Source organism: Mustela lutreola, chromosome 4 (assembly GCF_030435805.1).
Source record: "Mustela lutreola isolate mMusLut2 chromosome 4, mMusLut2.pri, whole genome shotgun sequence".
NCBI classification, from domain to species: Eukaryota; Metazoa; Chordata; class Mammalia; order Carnivora; family Mustelidae; genus Mustela; species Mustela lutreola.
This window is the reverse complement of record NC_081293.1, coordinates 28813820-28835804: the sequence shown is the minus strand read 5'-3', so window position 1 is coordinate 28835804 and position 21985 is coordinate 28813820. Positions and strand designations below refer to the sequence as shown.

The 21985-nt window shown below is 47.7% G+C and overlaps 1 protein-coding gene across 2 annotated transcripts in view; it reads left to right on the top strand.

Moving 5' to 3' along the window:
- CNNM1 (cyclin and CBS domain divalent metal cation transport mediator 1) overlaps window positions 1–21783 on the top strand; it is a 60509-nt gene extending 38726 nt beyond the window's left edge. For both annotated transcript variants that reach the window (XM_059169236.1, XM_059169237.1), the window contains 5 exons: window positions 7698–7861; window positions 16213–16396; window positions 16542–16691; window positions 18249–18350; window positions 19339–21783. In XM_059169236.1, the coding sequence (XP_059025219.1) occupies window positions 7698–7861; window positions 16213–16396; window positions 16542–16691; window positions 18249–18350; window positions 19339–19418 (680 nt within the window). In that variant the 3' untranslated portion in view covers window positions 19419–21783. The remainder of the gene's footprint in view (window positions 1–7697; window positions 7862–16212; window positions 16397–16541; window positions 16692–18248; window positions 18351–19338) is intronic.
- Window positions 21784–21985: the final 202 nt, after the last annotated feature.

Genomic DNA, 21985 nt, shown 5'->3' with positions numbered 1-21985 from the left:
TAACTCTAGTTTAGGGAAGATTAATTCTAGTTCATTGATATTTATTATGAAAAACTTGATGGTAAGCCAGCATCAGACCAAGATGAAGGTGATTTGTTCCTGCAGTGTGACACCCCCAGCCCCATCCCCACCAGGAGGTGCTGTAACTTCTGATCCAAGCCTGGTGGGTGGCAGCTGCTCCAGAGAACTCTTTCCACCTTCCCCTCATTTTCCATTGCCTGGGTCTTCAACCCAACAAGAAATAAGTGAGCCACAAAGCTGAGAGAGCAGGCCAACTTCTTCCCACCCTTGTTTTATCTTTGCAGAGTGGAGCAGTGACGAACAAAGCAGGAAAAAAGAAAGGGCAGGAGCTTTTGATCTTGATGAAGTCCCAAAAGTTCATTTTCGCTTTTGTTTCCTTTGCCTTTGGAGACATATCTTGAAAGAAGTTGCTGTGGCTGATATCGAAGAGGTTACTGCCTATGTTCTCCTCTAGGATTCTGATGGATTCCTGTCTCACGTTGAGGTCTTTTATCCATTTCGAGTTTATCTTTGTGTACGGTGTAAGAGAATGGTCGAGTTTCATTCTTCTGCATATAACTGTCCAATTTTCCCAGCACCATTTATTGAAGAGACTGTCTTTTTTCCACTGTATATTTTTTTCTGCTTTGTCAAAGATTATTTGACCATAGAGTTGAGGGTCCATATCTGGGCTCTCTACTCTGTTCCACTGGTCTATGTGTCTGTTTTTATGCTAGTACCATGCTGTCTTGGTGATCATAGCTTTGTTGTAAAGCTTGAAATCAGGTAACATGATGCCGCCAGTTTTATTTTTGTTTGTCAACATTTCCTTAGCAATTCGGGGTCTCTTCTGATTCCATACAAATTTTAGGATTATTTGCTCCAGCTCTTTGAAAAATACTGGTGAAATCTTGATTGGAATGGCATTAAAAGCATAGATTGCTCTAGGCAGTATAGACATTTTAACAATGTTTATTCTTCTGATCCAAGAGCATGGAATGGTCTTCCATCTTTTTGTGTCTTCTTCAATTTCTTTCATGAGTGTTCTGTAGTTCCTCAAGTACAGATCCTTTACCTCTTTGGTTAGGTTTATTCCCAGGTATCTTATGATTCTTTTTTTTTTTTTTAAAGGATTTTTTGTTTTTGAAGATTTTATTTATTTATTTTACAGAGAGAGATCACAAGTAGACAGAGAGGCAGGCAGAGAGAGAGAGAGAGGGAAGCAGGCTCCCCGCTGAGCAGAGAGCCCGATGCGGGACTTGATCCCAGGACCCTGAGACCACGACCCGAGCCAAAGGCAGCGGCTTAACCCACTGAGCCCCCCAGGCACCTGGTATCTTATGATTCTTGGTGCTATAGTAAATGGAATCGATTCTCTAATTTCCCTTTCTATATTTTCATTGTTAGTGTATAAGAAAGCCACTGATTTCTGTACATTGACTTTGTATGCTGCCACTGCCAACTGCTGTATGAGTTCTAGTAGTTTGGGGGAGAAGTCTTTTGGGTTTTCCATATAAAGAATCATGTCATCTGTGAAGAGAGAGAGTTTGACTTCTTCATTGCCAATTTGGATTTAAAAAAAAAAAAAGAAAGGACGGGGATGCCTGTCTTCTCCTTTGACTCTCTCCTCCCCACCTCCTTTCACTCGGTCTCCTTTTGTCTGGCCCCATACTTGATTTATGATCCAAATACAATTATTTGCTTAGATTACATCTTGCCCCCATCTTACACAGAGGAGAGAGAAATCCTGGAAATTAATAGGGCCTTTACGTTTAAAAAGAACCCAGTCATTTTATTTGATCCCCACAACAACCTCAGGAGATGGGAAGGAATTAACATTGCAAAACAATAAGTAGGGAAACAGCCTCTGAAAACATTGAGCCATCCAGCAGTATCACCTGTGTCGTGAGAAGGTGAAGGATGAAGACTGGAATCCAAATCTCTCTCTTTCTTACTGTTACATTTTTTTTTTCTAATTTCTCCAATTCTTTTTTTATTTTTAACAAAAAGTTTTCACTTGAAATGAATAAGTCACAGGAATAAAAAGCAACGCAAAAGGAATAGTCAGTGACACTGATAGCGATGTAATAGGATAGAGGGTAGCTTGTCAAATCACTAAATGGTACAACTGAAACCAATGTAACACTGTGTGTCAACTATACTCAAAACAAAGTTTCCAGTTTTGTAGAGACATAATTGACATATAACACTGTAAATTTAAGATGTATGTGATAATTTGATAAATATATATTGTATACATTGCAAAATTCTTTTGTTGTTTTAAATTCCAGTATAGTTAACATACAGTGTTCTTTTAGTTTCAGGTGTACAATATAGTGACCTGGGGCATTTTAGAAACAGAACAAATGAGCAAAGACAAAAAAGAAAGAGAGACAAACCAAGAAACAGACTCAAACTGATGGTTCCCAGAGGGGAAGGGATGGGGAGATGGGTAAAATAGGTGATGTGGATTAAGGAGTGCCCTTGTCTTGATGGGTGATTTATGGAATCTGAGTTTCTTAGGTCCTGCTTCTATTGTCCTCGACTTGGCTACCCCTCTGAACATGGGCATTTTGTGCCCCCTAGAGGACTGTGACTTACTAGCATTTTGAAAGCAGTCAGGATAATGAATTATGGTGCTCTCTGTGGATTGAGGCCAGCAGTCCCTGAACCAAAGATTGCCACCATTATCCATACGTAGGCAGTTTCCTTCTATTTGAGCTTTAGTTTGAAATAAGGAGAGAGGAGTGGCTTTGTGCACTGCATTACTTCCAGGGTATGATGTAATTAGCCAGCTTTGCAGGTGCTTTCATTTAAAAAGTAGACTTCTGATCAACCCACTGAGAGTTCACAGCTCCACTGCAGTTATCATCCCCTCTCCCCAGACTCATTCCTTTTTTTTCCCAGTGGAGATGATTTCAAGTTCCCCATGACAGTCCTTCCAAATCCACAAAAGCACAGAGGCAGGAAAGAGGTCAGGAGCAGTGATTCTTTTTCAGTGTTCAAATGACATCTGTAATGTGCTTTGAGATCAATGGGGACCGTTTCCTCCCAGAATATAGAGGGAGTCTCTAAAAATAATCCTTTTACTTTGTGAAATGTGGTAAGTGGCAATACTCCTTTGGGTTGGCTTGTGTGTCGTAAACATTTGGGAACCATTAAAGCTCCGTGTAATGTGAGCGAGTTCATCTGGGCTCCTAACTTGGGCTGATTTGCAGAGTTCACATTGTAGCTTTGACAGAGAGCTTTTGGCATTTGGTTGTCTGATGTTGAATATTACCCCAGAATGATGAATTTTAATAATCCTAGTTTGTACTCTTATAGGCCTATGTAATTAAGGTCCCCCATCCAGTTTGGAGAACACAGGTGGCCCATGACACAGTGACTATGACGAGAGAGGGCTGTTCCCTCTTGTCCCTCACTGATGCTCCAAAAGATAGAAGCAGGCAGCCGCTGAACCCTACTTTCCCTTCAAATCCCCAGACTGAAACAGGAAGTGGGGCATTCTCCTGTATCATGGGTTCTGCTCTAGGTACAGGTGTCATGAGTGAGGCAAGCATCACAGAGCTGTGTGTAGGTTCAGGGAGCCTCATGCCTATCAGTGCACAGGAGATTCCATTCAGGCCCAGTTAGAGTGTCAAATCCTCTTCCACCCCCTCTCCCGCCCCACACCCAATTGTACCCCAGGATCTTCTCTGCCCAACCTCAGTATCTCCAACTTGCTGTCTAGGATAGATATCCCTTGCAGCCTGACTACGCAGAGGCTGAAGGAAAGGGGTCTATCACACTTCTCCACTGCACCTCAGAGTCTAGAGAAGAAAACCCGGCTTCCCACCACCCAGTCTCCAGGGCTAGCTTGACGGTGCGATGTAAGGAAGAGGGGACAAAGGGGTATGTCCGCGGCGTGGCCTACCTCCTGGTGGGGAATTCTGTGGTCAGTTTGATCACTGTTGGATCTGTCCCCTCTTAGACCTCTTTGACTGTAGTTTCACATTTTCCTCTTCACTTCACTCCCCCCCGGCCTGGGCCTCTGCTCTTAGGAAATGCCAAGGGGAATTATACAACTTGAATTCGTTTGCCATGCTGCTGGGACACTCGTCTGTTACTGATTTCTTCTCTTTTTTTATTAAAAGCATTTCCATTTCCCTTGCTCAAAAACCTTTGAGTGTATGTGCACAATTACCAAAATGCCGAGTCATCAGCATCCTACCTATTGAGGAATGTCAGGCTCCGGGACATGAAAACATTGATGTTGCACAACACTCACATGAGCTGGGACTTCCTTTGTTGTGAAGTGAGGCTTTTTTTTTTTTTTTTTTCCCTTTGAAAAATTGCTTTTATAGGCCCGACCTTTATAAGACAGTTGTATCTTTTCGTATTGGGAATCCTTTGGGATTCTGAATAAACCTTCAATAGCTTTGTTCTTACTTGAAAAAACAGAACACAATACTTCTCCTCCTAGCACGACAGTGATGTCACTTGCATTTGACGTGTGGTCTTGGGAATGGCAGCAGAGTGGCATGCTGGTGAGGACCAGAGCTCTGGGTGGGACGGGGAGGCGTTTGTGGCCTCTATTTCCAGCAGAGTGTGGAAGTGATTCAGGCAGAGCCTTCTATGGCTGAAAGTGGTCTAGTACACAAGAGAGCCTTGTCTCCCTGCCATCCTCCTGGCATATGCCTGGGATTGTGATATAAGGGATGACAAGGTGGAACAGGACACATGGGGTATATGTAGCACGTGTCCCACCAGGCAAAACCCTGGAGGGTTGTCGGGGAGAGATGGTTATTTCCCAGGCCCTACTTATACTCCCTTCGATGGTTCCAAACTGCGCTGAGGACAAGACCCACCAGGTCAGGGTATGGTGTTCCAGATTCCACTCACATGACAAAGAAGTCACCCTCCAGCAGAACTGCCTGCCCCTCTTTTCCACAGCAGTTACCCTGAGGAAGTGCCATCGATTTACTTGGCAGCCACCACCTCAGAAGACCACAAAGGGTCTAGCCAAGCCAAGAATGCACCAGCTTGTTTTCAAGGGACCAGAACCAGAAGTGAAACGCATGTTCTTCTGCCCAGTACTGCTGCCATTTACAGTCGCCTGGGTGCTTCACTCTGTTCTCCATGGCACCGTCACTGGCTTCAGTCCTTGGTCACTGTGGAAGAGGGTCTGGCCCTCCATCTCCCAGTGGAGAAGTAGGGCCCTAGAGACCTGAGGCCAGGATCCCCAGTTTCACGTGCTTTAGGTAAACAAAGTCCTGGTTTTCCCTGTGGCTTCTCCTCAAGTTACTGTACCAAAGCCCGAGGCCTCTTGGTGCCCTTGAGTCTCACTGCACACTCTCTGACTCTGTCCAGCCACAATGTTGGAGTGTCCTTCTCTCTGCCCTTAGTTTCTTGGAGAAGTCAGCTTCCCCAGGATGATTTTAAGTTGCAAAGGCAAGGCTTTCCCATCCAGGATGCTTTGAGAGCTCTGAAATCTTTTTTTAAACAAAATTTAGGTTCTACATTAAAACTCTTTAAGGGATGCTTAGGTTTTGATTCATTCATTCTCTACATTTTTATTGAGCACCTACTCTAGGCCAGGCATAGTGCTAGATACTGAGTGGACCACAATGACCAGAAAACACAAGACCTCTGTCCTCGTGGAATTTAGCATTGAATTGAGTAGATGTCACAAGTCCAAACACATAATGAATTAAAACTTGTGAAAAGTACATTGAAGGAATGAACAAGGGACAGTGATAGAAGAAAACAGGGAAATCTTAGGACAGCCAAAGTCTTCAGAGAGGGTAGCTATCAGCTTCGGCTGAGACCTGATGACCAAGGTCTTAGCTGGGGAGGTAGAGGGAGGTGGGCAGGAGAAATGGCATCTTCTGAAGAAGTGGGGGAACACTTGCATGATTGAGGGCAGCAGAGCAAGCAGGGGAGGGAAAGAGAGTCCTCAAGATGAGACCAGACAGGAAAGCAGGAGTCAGGTCATGAGGGACTTTTGGGGACAAAAAGTCCCCAAAACTTCCCTGGAGTTTAGGGGTCCAGGGAATTGGGACTTGGGGGGGACAGAGATAGAGACCAACAGGCTTATGTCCACAGTGGAGGTGAAAAGGCCTGGTATGGGGCTGGGGGAGCAGCAAGGGTCTGGGGGCACCCCCCAGGTTTCCGGCAGAAGTAATGGAGTATACGTGAGGGGCACTTTGGGAGACGAGGACACTGGAATTAGAATCCTTAATTCTATAATCCTATCAAGGTAGCGATTGTTATGGTTCTAAAGAGAAAAATGATGCTGCCTATTGTTATTTTACCCTTTCCACTGTGTGGTTTGCCAGACAACGGTAACAGCTTGCAGCTAAACACACCATCAACCCTCAAGGACTCGCTCCAAATAGATGCTAATCAATTATCTTGACTGATGGCACCGTTATCTCCTGAGAGAGGATTGAATTCCCCGGGTTCTCCCCTGAAAGCACAGGAGCGGAATTTCTGAGGAGCCAGACTCCGCACTGGAGCCCCTGAACTCAGTCTGTGTTCCGAGAAGCTCGCAGCACGCCCCTCCCCCTCTGGGGAAGGAAACATGGCATGGCACTCTCCCTCAGGTTGATTCTGTGCTTGAGATCAGGCTCGGGTCACCTGAAGAACCTCTCTTCCATTGATCCAGGGAGGGTAGTTCACATAATCCTTTTAGAAACCAAGGGCCGTGGTCTTAAATTGAAGTTTCCCTAGAAGGTTCTTGAAAATGGGAAAACAAACCAACCAACCCTGACTCGGAACATTTAGGATGCCTGTGGATTATTCCAGTATCCCCTGCTCTCGTGTAAGCCTAGATGGAGTCCTGCCTTAGACCCACACTTTAGAGGACCTCACTTTGGCCCTCCTCAGTCCTACCCCTTTCTGTGGGGTGAGGAACTCACGGGGCCAGAGCCTGTGTTCTGCCTCTTGAACCACAATTCAGATGGAGGAACCCCGGAATTCCTTCTCTAAGCCACCCCGGGGGAAGGGGACTGGGAAGCCCCTAGGTCAGGGGCTGTTTGTCCCCATACAGCCCTGTATCATGTTTTCCACTTTAACAGAAATCCTAAGGAGTTGGACCTTGCCTTCCAAGTTATGCCAGCATAATTGTCAAGGACAAGGATGGAGCGAATTTTAACAGTTTCTTCATGTGACTCAAATCGGTACCCATATAGTTTGTGGGCCTCTGCTTGTCCAGGGTCCTGCCAGTGTTAGGGCAGACCTGAGTGATCCCTGCTAACTTGCTCACCACCACAAGGATCAGTCGTCTGTGCCTTCAGACCTAAGGCGTTCGCCTTTCTGAACAATGAGGCTTGTGAGCAGAGTTGAGATCCTGGCAGAGGGTCTCTCGCTCAGGAGGAGCTATACCCACACCCACAGCATGGTCCTCATCTCTGACATTAGTCCAAAGACCTGAGCTGAGAGAGGCTGCGGACCACCTCTGCCCAGCTCCTCCCAGGTGCAGGGTATGGGGAGCTGGAGGGGCCTGAGCAGAGCCGAGCCCTGAGTCTCCGCTGTGAAGGGTGCGGGCCTGGGTCTAGCACCTGGGGTTAGCGTTGCCCAGAAGTCCCTCCGGCCCTCAGTAAACACCTCTCTCTCTCTCTTTCTCCCCTCGTCTCTGTCTTTCCATCCCCCTCTCTTTCCTCCCTGCCCACCTGTCCTTGCCTTTTGTCCCCTGGCCTCTCCCCCACCATCTGCAGTAAACCGGTCCCCTTCTCGCTGCAGCGGCTTGAACCGCTCCGAGTCTCCAAACCGCGAGCGCAGTGACTTTGGGGGCAGCAACACCCAGCTGTGCGGCAGCAACAACAACCTGTACACTCCTGACTACTCAGTGCACATCCTGAGCGACGTGCAGTTTGTGAAGGTAACTCCCCCGGGGGACCGTCCCCGTGCCAGCCAGCCAGCCAGCCAGCGGGCTGGGATGCGCCTCCCCGTGCCCCCTGCTCCCCGAGAACGCTGGCTGCTCGTGGTTCCCGGGCTTTATAAGGGCCCTGTTTTCAGTTAGCTTCATGACTGTTCATTATTTGTCATTTGTTTATGATATCCTGATCCCCATTTCATGGGTGGGGAAACTGAGGCACAGAACAAGAAGGCGTTAGCTTGCCTGAGACAAGTTGCCAGCGGAACTGTTTCCTTTGGATCCCCTGCCATTGGCACCAGATTGCTTTGTTTCTTTCAAGATAAATTTGCAGGTGATTAATAAACCAAGTGTCTAGAAGAAACTGTGCTATGGTTTGACGTACAATGGTGTATTTCTACATCTTACTGCTCCAGTGCAATTTGGCATGTGGGTTAACCACTAACAGTTTGTGTAACTGTCCTCCCCTTAGCCGTCACGGGGCTGGTAGAGCATCACTTGGCACAGGTCGGAGAGAGAAGCAGCGATGCTTACACCTTGTAGTTAAAGAGGAAGGGAGCTCTTTCTTTATACTTCTCATTGGGATTGGGATTGCACAGAAACGTTCTAGAGTTTCTTCCTTTGCTTGCTTTGATAGGTTTTGTTTGATTTGTTTTGTTTGCTAGCATTCTGCAAACCATTACATGCTTGGGCGGGGGAGATCAGGAGTGAGCCCCATTTCTCCAAGTCCAACAAAACACCCAATGAGTTCACTTGGTAAATTGCAGGCTGGATTACGAGAGATGTATCATTCACAAAGGTAGGAGGAGGTCCTCTCCTTCTGTTCAGAACACAAGCTCGATCATTTGATAGCAGTGTACGCTGGCTGGTTTTCTGTGTTCCAGAACCTTGCAGACACCCTGAGCTAAAACTAAGGATGGAAAGTTAACAGAGGCTGGATCTGAGCCTGGAGGGCAGGGTGAGATAACTGTTTGTGGGGTACTCTGTGCATGTGATCTGTGGTTCCTTTGTCTGATTGATCCACTTAGTGTTACCACCGCCCTGTGAGGTAGGTCCTACTGTAATTCCCATTTTAGAGATGAAGACATTGGAGCTTGAGGAGTCTGAGGCCCCAGGGCTGGTGAGTGGCACAGCCAAGCTTCAGAGTTGGGTCTCTGTCTCCAGAGTCCAAGCCCTCAAATCCCTAGGCTTTAGGGAGAGTTGTGGGAAATCAGAGCGGAAGGAGCCCCAAGGAGAAGTGACTTTGGGAACTAACCCAGCAATACCCATGGGTCTATAATGACTGGAGACACTTAACAAATCCTGTATGACAAGGAAGGTAAAGAAAACTGAAGCCTGTGGTTCCCCGGAGGCCCTCTCATTGCAGGCCTTCCTCAGCAGTGGAGGTAGGAAAAAATGGGAGTGGAGAAGCTTTACTAGGTCAGCTCTCATTGGTTTGTAGTCCTTGTCACTTGGTTTGTGGGGAAAGAACTTGAAAGTCACAGTGTGAGTAAGTGCTCAACAGTACTGACCGCAGGCCTGCCCTGTGCTTGTCTCGGCATTGACAGGAGACTGTGGTGAACAAGACCGTAAGTTCTTGCCTTTCTAGAGCCTCCATGCTGGGGGGAGGGGGAGCAGAGAGGATAAACAAGTAACCACAGCATAAAGAACTGTGCGAGGGGGGTGGTCTCACAGCCCAAGCCCCTATGAGGGGCTGCAGGAAGATTTTGCAAGGGTTTTTCATGTCCAACAGACTGAAGTTCCAGAACAATTATCAAGTCCAGGAAAAATTTGACTTCCAGTTTATTACCAACTTAGATAGAAAGGGGTGTCTCATGATTATCTGGGAGAGCTATTGAAGCCGTGATTAATCATAGTTAATGAATTATGAATGGAGGCACCAAAGCATCCTTATGAATTTTTAAAAATTGTGTTTTGTAAATATCATTATTAGACTATTTGGCAGCTGTCTTACGGTCTTGATTGTGTGACCGTGACCAAGATGCCCCATCACCATCTGGTGGCAGAATCCCTAAATTGCAGGATGGTATTTTGGAGAATGAACGTCATAAAATCATAGGAGAGACAGCACCCTGGTTGAAGATTAACTTCTGAACACGTTGGCTGCAAAGTCAAAGTGTCCAGAAGGGCACACTTGCTTCTGGTTATTCCCAAGATAAACAGATCTCCATTTCCTTTGTAATTTAGTGGCTGCATGAGTTCTTAACTGGCCACATGTAAGAGAAGACTATTTGAACTCAAGCAATTGCTCAGAAATGCTTGTAGCTACAGTGATAAAGAGAGAATAAAAACACACTGCCTTTTGAGCAGTGGTTTGATTTCCTCAGTGAACGAGTCGGTACGTGTTTATTAGCATTATTAATGGTTCTAGACACTACAGGCTACTCTAAGGAAATATAAACCTATCCTCTGCTTTATGAGGAGATTAAAATCTAGCTACGGAGAAGAAATGTAGGTTAAGCTGTAGTGACCCAGGTGATTATGAATTCGTATGGCTCATACTTTTAAGCACCATGTTGCTGGAGAATGTACCAGGCGTTTAAGGGTGAGGAAGGAATAGGAGGAGGGACACTGATGAACAGGCATGTGGAAGGCAAGTAGGCAGGTGCATTCAAGGGACAGTGAAGAAGCAGCTGAGCTAGTCCCGTGGTTGTGTGCAGGCCATGGGAGCACCACTGGCCACGCAAGTCCATGTTCTCAAAACTGGGCAGAGAGGTTCAGGTTGATCTGCTGGACCTTTGCTGTCCCGCCTGGGAGCCAGCAGCCACAGGCAGCTGCCGAGCACATGAAACGTGGCTCGTCCAAACCATGAGCCGTAAGTATAAAATACTGCTGGATTCCAAGGACTTTACACACAAAAAAGAATGTGTGGTTCCCCATTCATAATTTTATGTTGATTCCATGTTGAAGTGAATTTTTTTTAATATGTTGGGTTAAATGCAACATTATTAACGTTAATTTCACCTATTAGTTTTTATTACTTTTAATGTGACTACAAGAAAAATTTTCAACTACCCGTATGACTCCCGTTCTATTTCTGTTGGACGGTACCGTGCCAGAGAGGAAGACATTCTCAGATGGTTGAACAGGAGAACCAAAGTGACAAAAAGTCATGCTTGAAGCAAAACTAAAACTTAAAAAAAAGAAGAAGAAGAAGAACTGAAGGGGTTGGGCGGGAGAATGCTTGAATCTAGAAATGCAGCTGGAGAGAGGTTGTTTCCTGAATGCATTTTCTAGAGTGGTGCCTTGTCAACAATTTCTTTGAAGGTGACATGTTGACAGGGCAGTAGCTTGTGATTTTTTTTTTTTTTTTACTTTAAAAAGAGGAAGCATTGTGAAAACACAGTTGTGAGACAGAGAGAGAAGGTAACCCGTGGTATGGTGCCTTTCCTTTAACACAACCATCCACTGACAGTGTGGGTCCTCTCCCAATCTCTGCCCCTGCCCCTGAACTGGGCAACCGCCCACCCCCACCCTCACCCCCAGAGCCATGCTTCTGCCCACTGATACTGGGTCCTAGCTGGGGTCGTCTGAATCTTCCCCTAACACCATCAACTAGTGGTTATCTAATGTCTGTGTGAATACCTCCATGTCAGGGAACTCAGTACCTTGTAAGAAAGGGATGCAGAAACAATACTTTATGCCCAGCTCCTTGTCTTACTCCAGAACAATGCTTAAAGAGGGTTAGAGTTCCTGGATCCTCGATTCCAGCTGACCGGAGGATGACATCCCTTTTCCCAAAGAACAAGAGAGAAGGGTATGGCTCACTGCACATGCAGCCTGGACAGAACCTTTCCAAAAATAAACAAAATACAGCACTTTGCAACACTCCCAAGAGGCTTCTGGCTTGGGGACCACAGCAAATGCAGCAGCTGATCGGAGCCCTGAACCCCCAAATCCATCTCAGTCAAACCAGAGCACACCCCCTTCTTTTTCCCTCCCTCCTATTTTTCCTCACTCACTGTCTCTCCTCTCTCTCTCTTCCTCTTTTCATTGTTCCCACTTGGAATCTCCTTCCTTCCTCTACTTCGTCTTTTGCTTTATTTTCTTAGTTAAGGATTTACTTTCCTAAGATCTTGTCCTGCTTTGGCAGCCCCTCCACTCACTCCTTCTCCAGGGGCAGAGGGATCATGGCCCTGGCCCTCACCTACTTCATGATGTGCCGTCCAATATTTAGACATAATGAGAGGGTAGGTTTGACCCCTTTCTTTGAGGTGTATGCCCATGATAAAGTTAACCTGTGAGAGATGTATGTGGACGTGTTGAAAACAGTCATTTCTAACAGCTGGATGACAGGTTCACTGATGTTATCTCATAATCTCTGGGCCTCTGTTCTGGGCTCAGAGAGGTTAATGATTTGGCCAAGGTTGCCCAGCTTGAAAGTGGCGAACCTGGGACGAAACTAGAAGACAAATCTAAACGGACTGTTGACCCAAAAAGAGTAACATCAAGTCTTTTGTTGAGCTTAGCAGGGTTCATTTAGGAAAATGTTCTGTCCTTTAAGACAGGAGAAGCTACAAGATCCCAAAGAAAGTTTCACCTAGGGGAAGGCTCTGGGCATGTTAGAGAATTGGGTTTGATGGCAACCCATCTTTCTTTCAGTCATCAGATGCCTGTAGACCCCAAGCCTACAAAGCAGTTACTGGAACACCTGCCCGAAAGGACTGTGAAAGAAGCCTCCTGCAGCCAGGGACAGCCACACAGTGTCCAGAGCCCAGGCTGAGATGGTTGTCCCTGGGGAGCAAGAACAAAGTCCTTTAAATCCCGGTATCTAGGTTGCAGGGGTACCATTATGAGATTCCGGGGTTTCCCCCTCTGGAATTCCCCCGTCTCACTTCCCCTTCCATCTCCTTGGCTCCAAAGAGTGACCAGCACAGTGCACAGCCTAGGAGACAGTGCACTGGCTGGGATTCTGAAAGCTTGCTAACTGTCCAACTTTAGACAATCCCTCGACATTTCGGGACCTCATTTTCTGATCTGCACACTCAGGATCACAAGCACTCTCACACACTATAACAGCAAAGGAGATAACACAAATCCCAGTGCTCTGTAGGCCATAATACACTCTATGGATGGAAGGTTCCGTCCTCATATCCCGACCTCTCCCTGCAAAAGTAAGCTCTTATGGGTAACATAGCGCTAGGCTTTCCACCAACATCTGAACACCTAGTATCAGTCCTATTCTGTAGGATATTTATAGAACTTCCAGCAATGTATATGATTCCCCCCCCAAAAAAATTAACCTAGTGATGCTTTAAATAAGAAAATGAGAAAAAATTACAAAGCAATTTGATGAAAAAGCTAGCAGGTCTGAATTTGTTACTCTCAGTAAATAAGTTTATCTGTGAGCTTCCTTGTCATAAAAGCAAAGAGGGCAAACCTAGTGGAATATTTGGATTCTCGTGTGATGTAAGGAAGTACATCATTTATCTATAGAAAGGAGGGTTGTTTTGTGTTTTTTTTTTTTTTTTAATAGAAAGGAGCTTTTTCCTGGCAGTAATTCTTGAAGGGCTTATCCGACAGATTTCTATACAACTATGGAAGGCATCAGAAAGTAATACATATTGGCTTCATCTGTAGTTTTGCCAGAGTTTCTGTTCTTCATATGGAGGTTTCTTATTTCAGGCCTCTGTGCAAGCTGGGGGTCCAGTAGGAAAGTTGAACATCAGTGAAGGCAATTATCAAGGGGAGCCAAGATAATAATTGATTACAGGGGGCATTTCCAAGAGTCCAGAGCTGTGATTCTCACCCATGGTGCGCACTGGGATCACCTGGGGAGCTTGAAGTGCTCCTGATGTCTGCGTCCCACTCTCAGAGATTTGGATATAATTGCTTAAGGGTGTTGCCAGAGTTTCAGGATATTTTAAAGCTTCACAAGTGGTTCTAATGTGCTGCCAAGGTTGAGAAGCACTGTCCCAGGAGGTATGAATAATTAGCATGTCGCTTTGATCCTTTCTCTGCAGCACTGCAAGTCCCTGAACCATCAGCATGGGCTGCATGACAGGCCGTTGGTGGTGAAATCTCTAACACATGCCTGATGGTCTGTATGATTGACTCAAGATAAGGTTTAAGACTGAGGGTAGGCTCAGAGTTGACATCTCCTGGGGAAATTTCAGAGCCTGACTTCTCTTCTCACTTCCCAACAGAGGGGCCTGCAAAAGTCGGCAATCCCATTGAATCTACTGAAGACTTTAGATGCTAAATGGAGACCCCAGTTGTTACATGCCTTAATACACAGAACATATCCTTTTGACCTGAAAAATATCAATGCCCGTTAACGCTTTGCCACTTTATCCATTTGACTCCTTTAAATGGAGAAAAGCAAAAACCTGAGAAGGACTGTGTCTGATTTTAACCAGGTCTTAAGTCATTGGTTCTCAGAGTGTGGTCTCTAAAGCAGCCGCGTCAGCATCACCTGGGAACTTGTTCGAAGTGCCCACCCGGGGCACCGCCCCAGACCAAGTGCATTAGAAACATGAGCAGTGGGGCCCAGCAATCTTGCCTTAACAAGCCCTCCAGGTGATCTTGATGCTGAAGTTTGAGAGTCATGGTTTTAAACCATCAAGAGAACTCTGTCCCCTCTAATGGACAATAGTATGGCTAGAAGCTTAGATCTCTGCATGTGTGTGTCCTATAAGAATCGCAGAAAGACACTTTCTTAATAGGTGTTTTGCAGTTTGATTAGTTGTGCTTGGAATTTGCTTGATCTGCATGCAAGATATCCCGAAGTCTGTTAGAGAAGGAAAGATGGATAATGTCCAACAGAGTAGTGCGTTCCCAACTTGAGGGAAAATAGAACATTTCTCTTTATGAAGAGGAAACGCTCATTGCCTAAACGGTTGTGGAGGTATTTCGGTGAAAATGGTTGTCAAACATTTGGGATGGGCACTAAATTTTAAAACATCCTGGAGGAACTGGAAGACCATAAGATCTAGAAAGTGTAGGAAGAACATCAGAGGATAATAAAGCAGGACAAATTAACTCACCTATTCAGTAAAAATGATCAGAGCACCCGCCCGTGCAGCAAAGAAACGAGGAAAGCCGGTGTGTGAGGAAGGCAGAAGTGAGATGAGCCCCAGGTGAGGAAGAGTCAACCCAGAGCATGTGAGGACAGAGCGGTCTAGGCTTGACTCTTGGCCTTGGGTTCTACCATCACCCACAGACCCCAGGATGGCCAGACATAGGGCGCATTCCAGCCAGTGGGGAAACGGGGACCTGGGAGCAGGTGCTGAGGAGTAAGCAGTTGGCGAGGGGCCGATGTCGGAAGAGCTCTTGCCAGATACCAAGCCAGCTTCTAGCAACCTCTGTTCCAAGTGGAAATCTTAACCATTCCCTCCCCTGTTTCCAGCTGCACACCCTTCCTGTTCCCACATGTAATCCCAATCCTGCCCCCTAAAGGAAAGAGGAGGACTATGAACAGTTTGTAGTTTTGCCAGTTGTCTAGCTAAATGCAGCGAAGACAGAAGGAAAACACTGAAGGGGCTGTGGTACATGGGAAGGATGTACCGCTATGGGCCATTTTCACTTTTCACCCGGGACCTTTCACTGAATAATGGCATCACGTTTCCATATTGGGTGGTGCAGAAAGCAGCCCCCCCCCCTTTTTTAACCAGAAACCAGGATATCAGGCAGACATACACCCAGAGAACAGGAATGACCGATAAACCTTTCCGTATTCCAGAAAAGACATTTGATCCATACTTTTCCTGCCTGGAGTTCTGGAAGCTCCCTTCTGCTCTGGCTAAGCCTGACTGTCTAGATGCTTCTACTTGTAGGTGAGGCTCGATACATCAGGAACATCACGAGTAAGATTCCTGTGATCTGAGGAGGCAACTGAGAGACCTCTGCTGTGCACTTTTCCCACACAGGAGCAGGAGCCCACATCCAGCCATGGCCCAAGTCCAAATCAGAAATGCCCGTGTGCTCTGGGGCCTCAGCCTCCAGCTTCCTGATGGGAGGACCCAGAGCAACAGAATGTCCTTCCCATAGTCCCTAACTGATTCTCAGGATGGGGGCCCTTGGCAATTGCATGCATTTAAAACTTGTCTGTGGGTAGCTCCCCTGCTAAATTGAGGGTACCCTCCATCCTCTCCCGAGTCTCAGGAGAAGGTTTAGTTCTTCCAGGTGCACTGAGGAGCCCAGAGCCAATAAAAAAGAGAGCGGGGACACATTGTCCCTCAACTTCTAGGCTGGTATGGCTTGAGAAGGGACCCAGTTCATGGATACTAGACCACAGCGGCCAGGGGTTCCAACGCACCCTAGCAGAGCTGCTTCCGAGCTGGGAGAAGCTGACCGCATCCAGAGAGGACTCTGCCCCGTCCTCTTGAGCTTCCTCCCACTCTGCTTCTTTCCTCCAGATCACACGGCAGCAGTACCAGAATGCACTCACTGCCTGCCACATGGACAGCTCACCCCAGTCCCCTGACATGGAGGCCTTCACTGACGGAGACTCCACCAAAGCCCCTACGACCCGGGGTACGCCCCAGACCCCCAAGGATGACCCTGCCATCACCCTCCTGAGCAACAGGAACAGCCTACCGTGTAAGTCGGGTGGGTGGGCTGGCCCAAGCTGAGCGCAGCAACCCCCCTTCCTCCCTCACCCCTGCCCAGAGCTGCCATCCGAGGCCAGCTGGAGTCTCGGATCTTCTCCGAAGCAGGCTGGTCACACACTTACTGTCCTCCCCAGGCAGCCGCTCAGATGGGCTGAGAAGCCCCAGCGAGGTTGTGTACCTGAGGATGGAGGAGATGGCCTTCACCCAAGAGGAAATGACAGATCTCGAGGAGCAGAGCACTCAGCAGCTCTCACTGTCTTCTGCAGCCATTCCTACAACAGCAGGTCAGGGAGGGAAATCAGGGTCCTCACTGTCGGGTTCTGGGATGGCCCCGGGGAGAGCCGGGCGAGGGACACCAGCCCCCATGTGATATTTCCCACCTCCTCTCACAGGGAGCGGAGGAAGGGAAACACACACACACACACACACACACACGCCCCGAGCTCCAGCCCCTGCTCAGGCCCCTCCCTCCATTCTCCCAGGAAGATCTGATCTTAATAGGTAAGTTTCTTCCTTATGTTAAGAGATATAAATCACGGTGGCCAGATCATCAAGTAGCTTTGGGCATAAATGAGATAGCAAACACAGGGGCATCTCACAGTGCTTGGTACCAGGCTCTGGGCATAGTAGGAAGTTCTCATTAGACCTGCCTTACACATGAGGAGACTGAAGTCAGCTGTTCCTCCTACTGACAGGGCTCTTCCCTTGCTTTGGGCCGGAGGTGATCTGTAGGACTTGTCCTGAGCGCTGAGATCCTATCCCCTCCCTCTGAGACTTTGAACACTTCCATCTTGGCGGTGGTGTTGCTTCGAGCTCCCAGCGACCCACCAGTCCTGACACCCTCTTGTACCTGCCTTGCCGAGATCTACTTCTCCAAGCCTGCAGCCCGCCTGTGCTCCCCCCAACCCGTCCTCGCAGGGCAGCAGTTACCCCACCTGGCCTCCTAGACCTGCTCCAGTCCATAGTCTGAGACCCCTCAAGTCCAGGGCAATGATCCAACAAGTGCTCTTCATTTTTGTGGTCAGTAAGCCAATATATTTGAACTTGTGGCTAATTCAGAGTATCTGGGACATACAGAGTCACCATTCCAAGACCTGAATACAGAACGGATGTTCTTTTTCTCCCTTGCACACTGAACTTAGTGGCTAAAGCATGTAGCAAGAAATTGTATCAAAGACAAAAGAATGGAGAAGATAGTCTTTGGAGTTCATCTAGTCCATCGCCTTGTGTGATACAGGGACCTCGTGTGAGGACCCTGAGGCCTAGAGAAGGGACTTGTCTGGTCTATAACACTGCATTGAAGCAAGCACCCCCAGAAGTGTCCACCACCCCACTCTGCCTCCCAGGTCAGGTCCTTACCTCATGGGCATTAAGGGCCTGGGCCTCTTCCTAGCTTTGAGATTCTGTGCCCCTGAACCCCCACTGGGTTCGGTGGGAGGTGTTAGAGACATGTGTTTAATTATTATTGAGTCCCATGATCTCCCGGGTCTGAGCAAGTATTAGAAGGTGATACCCCACCTCCAGAGTCCTCAAATATGCTTTGGGTCTGGCAAAGATACTGAACAGAGAACATCTTGTCCTCGTCTCCCCTCTCCTGCCAAAGAACGTTTGGATAGTTGGATTCTCACTCCTGAAATCTTTGTTCCTTTTGTGGCCCTGAAGTACCCCTTGCTGGCTGACAAAAGCCCACGGCTCCCTGGGCATCCCTCCCTGTCACAGCCACCACGGCCTTGCCTCTGGTTTTGAACTGCTACCTGCTAAGAAGCATTCGCCAGAGTCACCCTTCCTAGCTCCCTGGGTGTTGGCAAGACCTGAGTTCTTTCTTCTCCCCTTTCTCTCAGCGTCAGACAGTGAATGCTGTAATATCAACCTGGACACAGAGACAAGCCCCTGCAGTAGTGACTATGAGGAGACCATGGGCAAGAAGCTGCTGAGAACCTTGAGTGAGTAGCTCTTTGCCCGGATGAAGGACTCCCACCACCTGGTCACTAGAAAAAGCATGTTAGGACATCACTCCTGGAGGAGGAACCGTTGACTCCTTGCAGATGTACCTGATGAGTACACCCATGAAAATCCATAACTGGGCTTGGACCAGTACTGTGCCCTTGAGAGTTTGGGGATGTGTCCCATTTAGCTGGTGGTCATCTAGGACTGGGGTCTGCAAGCCATGGTCATGGCCAAATCCTGACCTCCCTCTCCTGCCTGTGAATCAGAGAGTCCTATAAATCAAGACTTATTGGATGCTAGACCCATTTGTTATCTATGGTCATAATGGCGTCATTGAGCGGTTGCAGCAGGGGCTAGGTGGCCTGCAGAACCTCTAAGATTTACTGTCTGATCCTTTAAAGAAAGAATTTGTGTCCAGGAGGCTTAGTAGCAAGGAAAGCAATATCCTTCATGGAAGGAAGTCGATAGCAGATAGAACAAGGTAAAAAATACTCCTTCCTAAAAACAACAGAGCTGGGGACGGACTTCTCCTCCATCCTTGAGGACAATTATGGGATTATCCCACCTGCCCCATTGCAAGAGGGTTGTTTCCAAGCTACAGAATGTAGATGCGTGGGCATGGCTCCCAGCTACACCCACTAAAACCCTGGCTCCTGGAACATCACAGGCTGGAAGACCAATCCTCTCTCAGGTGTCTGACTGTGAGTTGGGCCAAGGCCTTCAGGGGATGGAGAGATGATCCTGAGGCATTATGTGGGCTTCACTCAAACCTCTGGGGGAGAATCTCCACTCCACTGATACTAGCCTGGCTTTTTGGAGGTGTTATCTAGGTAGAAAAGTGTTGCCTTAATTCTTCCAGATGTACCTATGCTGATATCTGCACCGGGATTCCATGCAGATTACTTCCTGCCAAACTGTCAAGGGCTTTGTCTGCATTTCTGCCTCTTCCCGGCCAGAAGGTGACCCTTACAAATTGTTTTCCAGGTGGTCGAAAACGGAAGAGGTCACCCGATGGAGAGAGAGCCTCTGAGGAGAACTCCAATTTAATGCCTCTGATCACATGACGGTGCCGAGTGTTTGCTGGGAATGTGAGATTCAGCATTGAGGGAGAACCCACCCTCCCATCTTCTGCGTCTCCCGAGGCCTCCCACAGGTGACAGAGCATTCTGCTTTCCTTACCACCTCCTCACCCCTCGCTGTCAGCTTGGCAGATTCCCCCTTGTTGCCTCCACTTTGACTCAGAACCTTGCTGTGGCCATGATGGATGGAGATGCCTCCGGTGGAACATGCTAGAAATGGTCTTTTCCACAGTACAGTCTGGGACTGGAGGAGAAATGACCCCAAGCTGACAATGCCACTCTGGGACCCCTGACTCCTTTTTTGTTCTTTGGGATCCCCTGATGCCATATTTCATGCTTCGCTCAGCTCAGAAGGTGCCACCGGTGGACGGGCACAGAGACAGTGGAGAAGCAGGTGTGAACGTCAGTGCAGGAGATGCCCCAAGATTTCCTCCAGGACTTTAATGCAGTGGGACCCGGCTATGTTGGCATGGGATGGTACAGAACAGAAAACTGTCGGTGACCAGTTTCCTGTTAGATAAGGGTTCTAGCAGCCAGGGAAGTGTGTCTTGGCTGGAATGGAAAGACCGCGAGATGGAACCTCAAGTCACTGTTTTTTCCCAGGGACGTTATCTTTTTGGCTCCCAATTAGCAGTTCTCCATCCAGTCATAAATCTGCTCTGGAAGAGGAGGAGCAGAGAACAGAGACCGGACTGGGAGCCAGAGATGGAACTTCAGGTTTTAAGTTGAAATCAAAGCAAACAAACAAACAGAAACTTACGTACAAAAATTCTAAGCTGTTGAAGCAAGTTTAGCCATGACAAACCAAAGAGTGCCCAGGTCAGCCAAGAAGGATGCAAACTCTCATGGGACTTCAGTGTGCATTACATGGGAACACTGGAGAATTGCTCTTCTGTTTCATCCGCTCCCTCCACTCCACCCCACCCCTTACTCCTCCACCCCAGCAGGTCAGCTAAGGGTACTTTATTCTAAGAACTTAGTAGATCTCTTTTTTCACCCGGATGTCAGAGCAGATGCAATTCCAAGTATGACCACCAGATGGCAGAATGACGCCATACCTACTTCAATACTAAAATTCAGCTCACTAACCACACCTCCGACAAACCTTCAGGAGTTATGTGGGAGTAAGTGAAGGTTGTCTTTGGGACACCTGTCTCCCATCTCTTGAGTTCCCTCTATCAGGGATCCAGTGATCCCATTCTGCCTGCTCAATCTCCAAACCATTCTCAAATCTTTACCAGGCTTACCTTGCCTTCCCCCAAAACCTTTAATGTCACACCCCCATACCCATTCAATCAGTAATCACAAGGGTGGGGGTGGGGGGAGACTGATAATTCCTCTGGGTTATTTGCATCTCAAAAGAAAATGCTAACCCAAAGGCACCTTTAACTCAGGGGTTCTTAATTTGGGGGTCACCCCAGGTGGGTCCATTATTGGACTTCAGAGGGTCTGTGAAACCCCTAATTTAACTGTCAGAGTTTAGTGTATGTGTTCTTACCTGTTTTGTCCAGAGGGCTAAAGCTGTCAGGAGATTCTCAAAGGTCTGAGACCCACAAAGGGTTAAAAACCACTATTTTAACTAGTGAAACTTTCAGGCCGAAGTTTCTGCAATGCAGAGTGAAGTGAATAGGGGCCAGTCCGAGACAGACTTTGAGAGACAAGCGGTCTTCTCCAGTGTTTATCGAACCAATGGGGAAAGTTAGCACCTGCCAAGAAGTGAAGGTCTTTGGAAAGCCTTGGCACACCCCAGGGTACCGTCACCATGCCCCCATGTAATTTTGTCCCCTCTTCCCCACCAACCAGAGCAGGTGCTGCAGATGGGAGGGCCACAGCACGTGGAAGGACTTTCCAGCTGGAGATGCCCTTTCCTGCAATGGATGATTGACTTCTCTCCCCGTGCCCGACTCTCCCTGAGGCTCAGCAGTGCATGACCCCTAGAGAACCCCATAGCTGCCACCCATCCCCAACACCTGCTCCTACCTAATAGGAATAGGCCAAGCGTCAGCCCCTCCATGCTGGGCACCTGAGACCCAAACTGGCCAACAGTGAGTTTCCAACAAGAACTGTCATCATGCAGTCTTCTGGCCCAGCTGGCCACTGGCCGGACAGGGCCTGACTGGCTAATCTTCATGACCCCTCAGGCCACGGGGCTCAGGCCACTGCTGCTGCATTACATCCATCCTTTGCAAATTCCCAAAGGAGCCTGTCACCACTCCTCCCCGCCATTCCCTGCTCCATTCAAGATTTTCTTCAGGTTAAAAAAAAGTTTAAAAAAAAAAAAAAAAGAGGATTTTAAAATAAAGCATTTATGAAGGCTTAATAAATTGTAAATTTTTAAATAAAATGAAAATGCTTTTCCTGGAATGTTTTTCTCGCCCTTGGAAGAGCTCAGTTCTGATGTGGTTTCACATTTGATGAAGGTCCAGTGGAGCACAGGGATAATATCTCAGCTGCGGCCCACCTGCTGAGGAGGTGCAGTTCTCAAGGACAGGTGTGAAGCTGCGGCTCAAGTTACAGGAAAGTCCTTGCGTTCTACTCTGGGCCCCAGATGG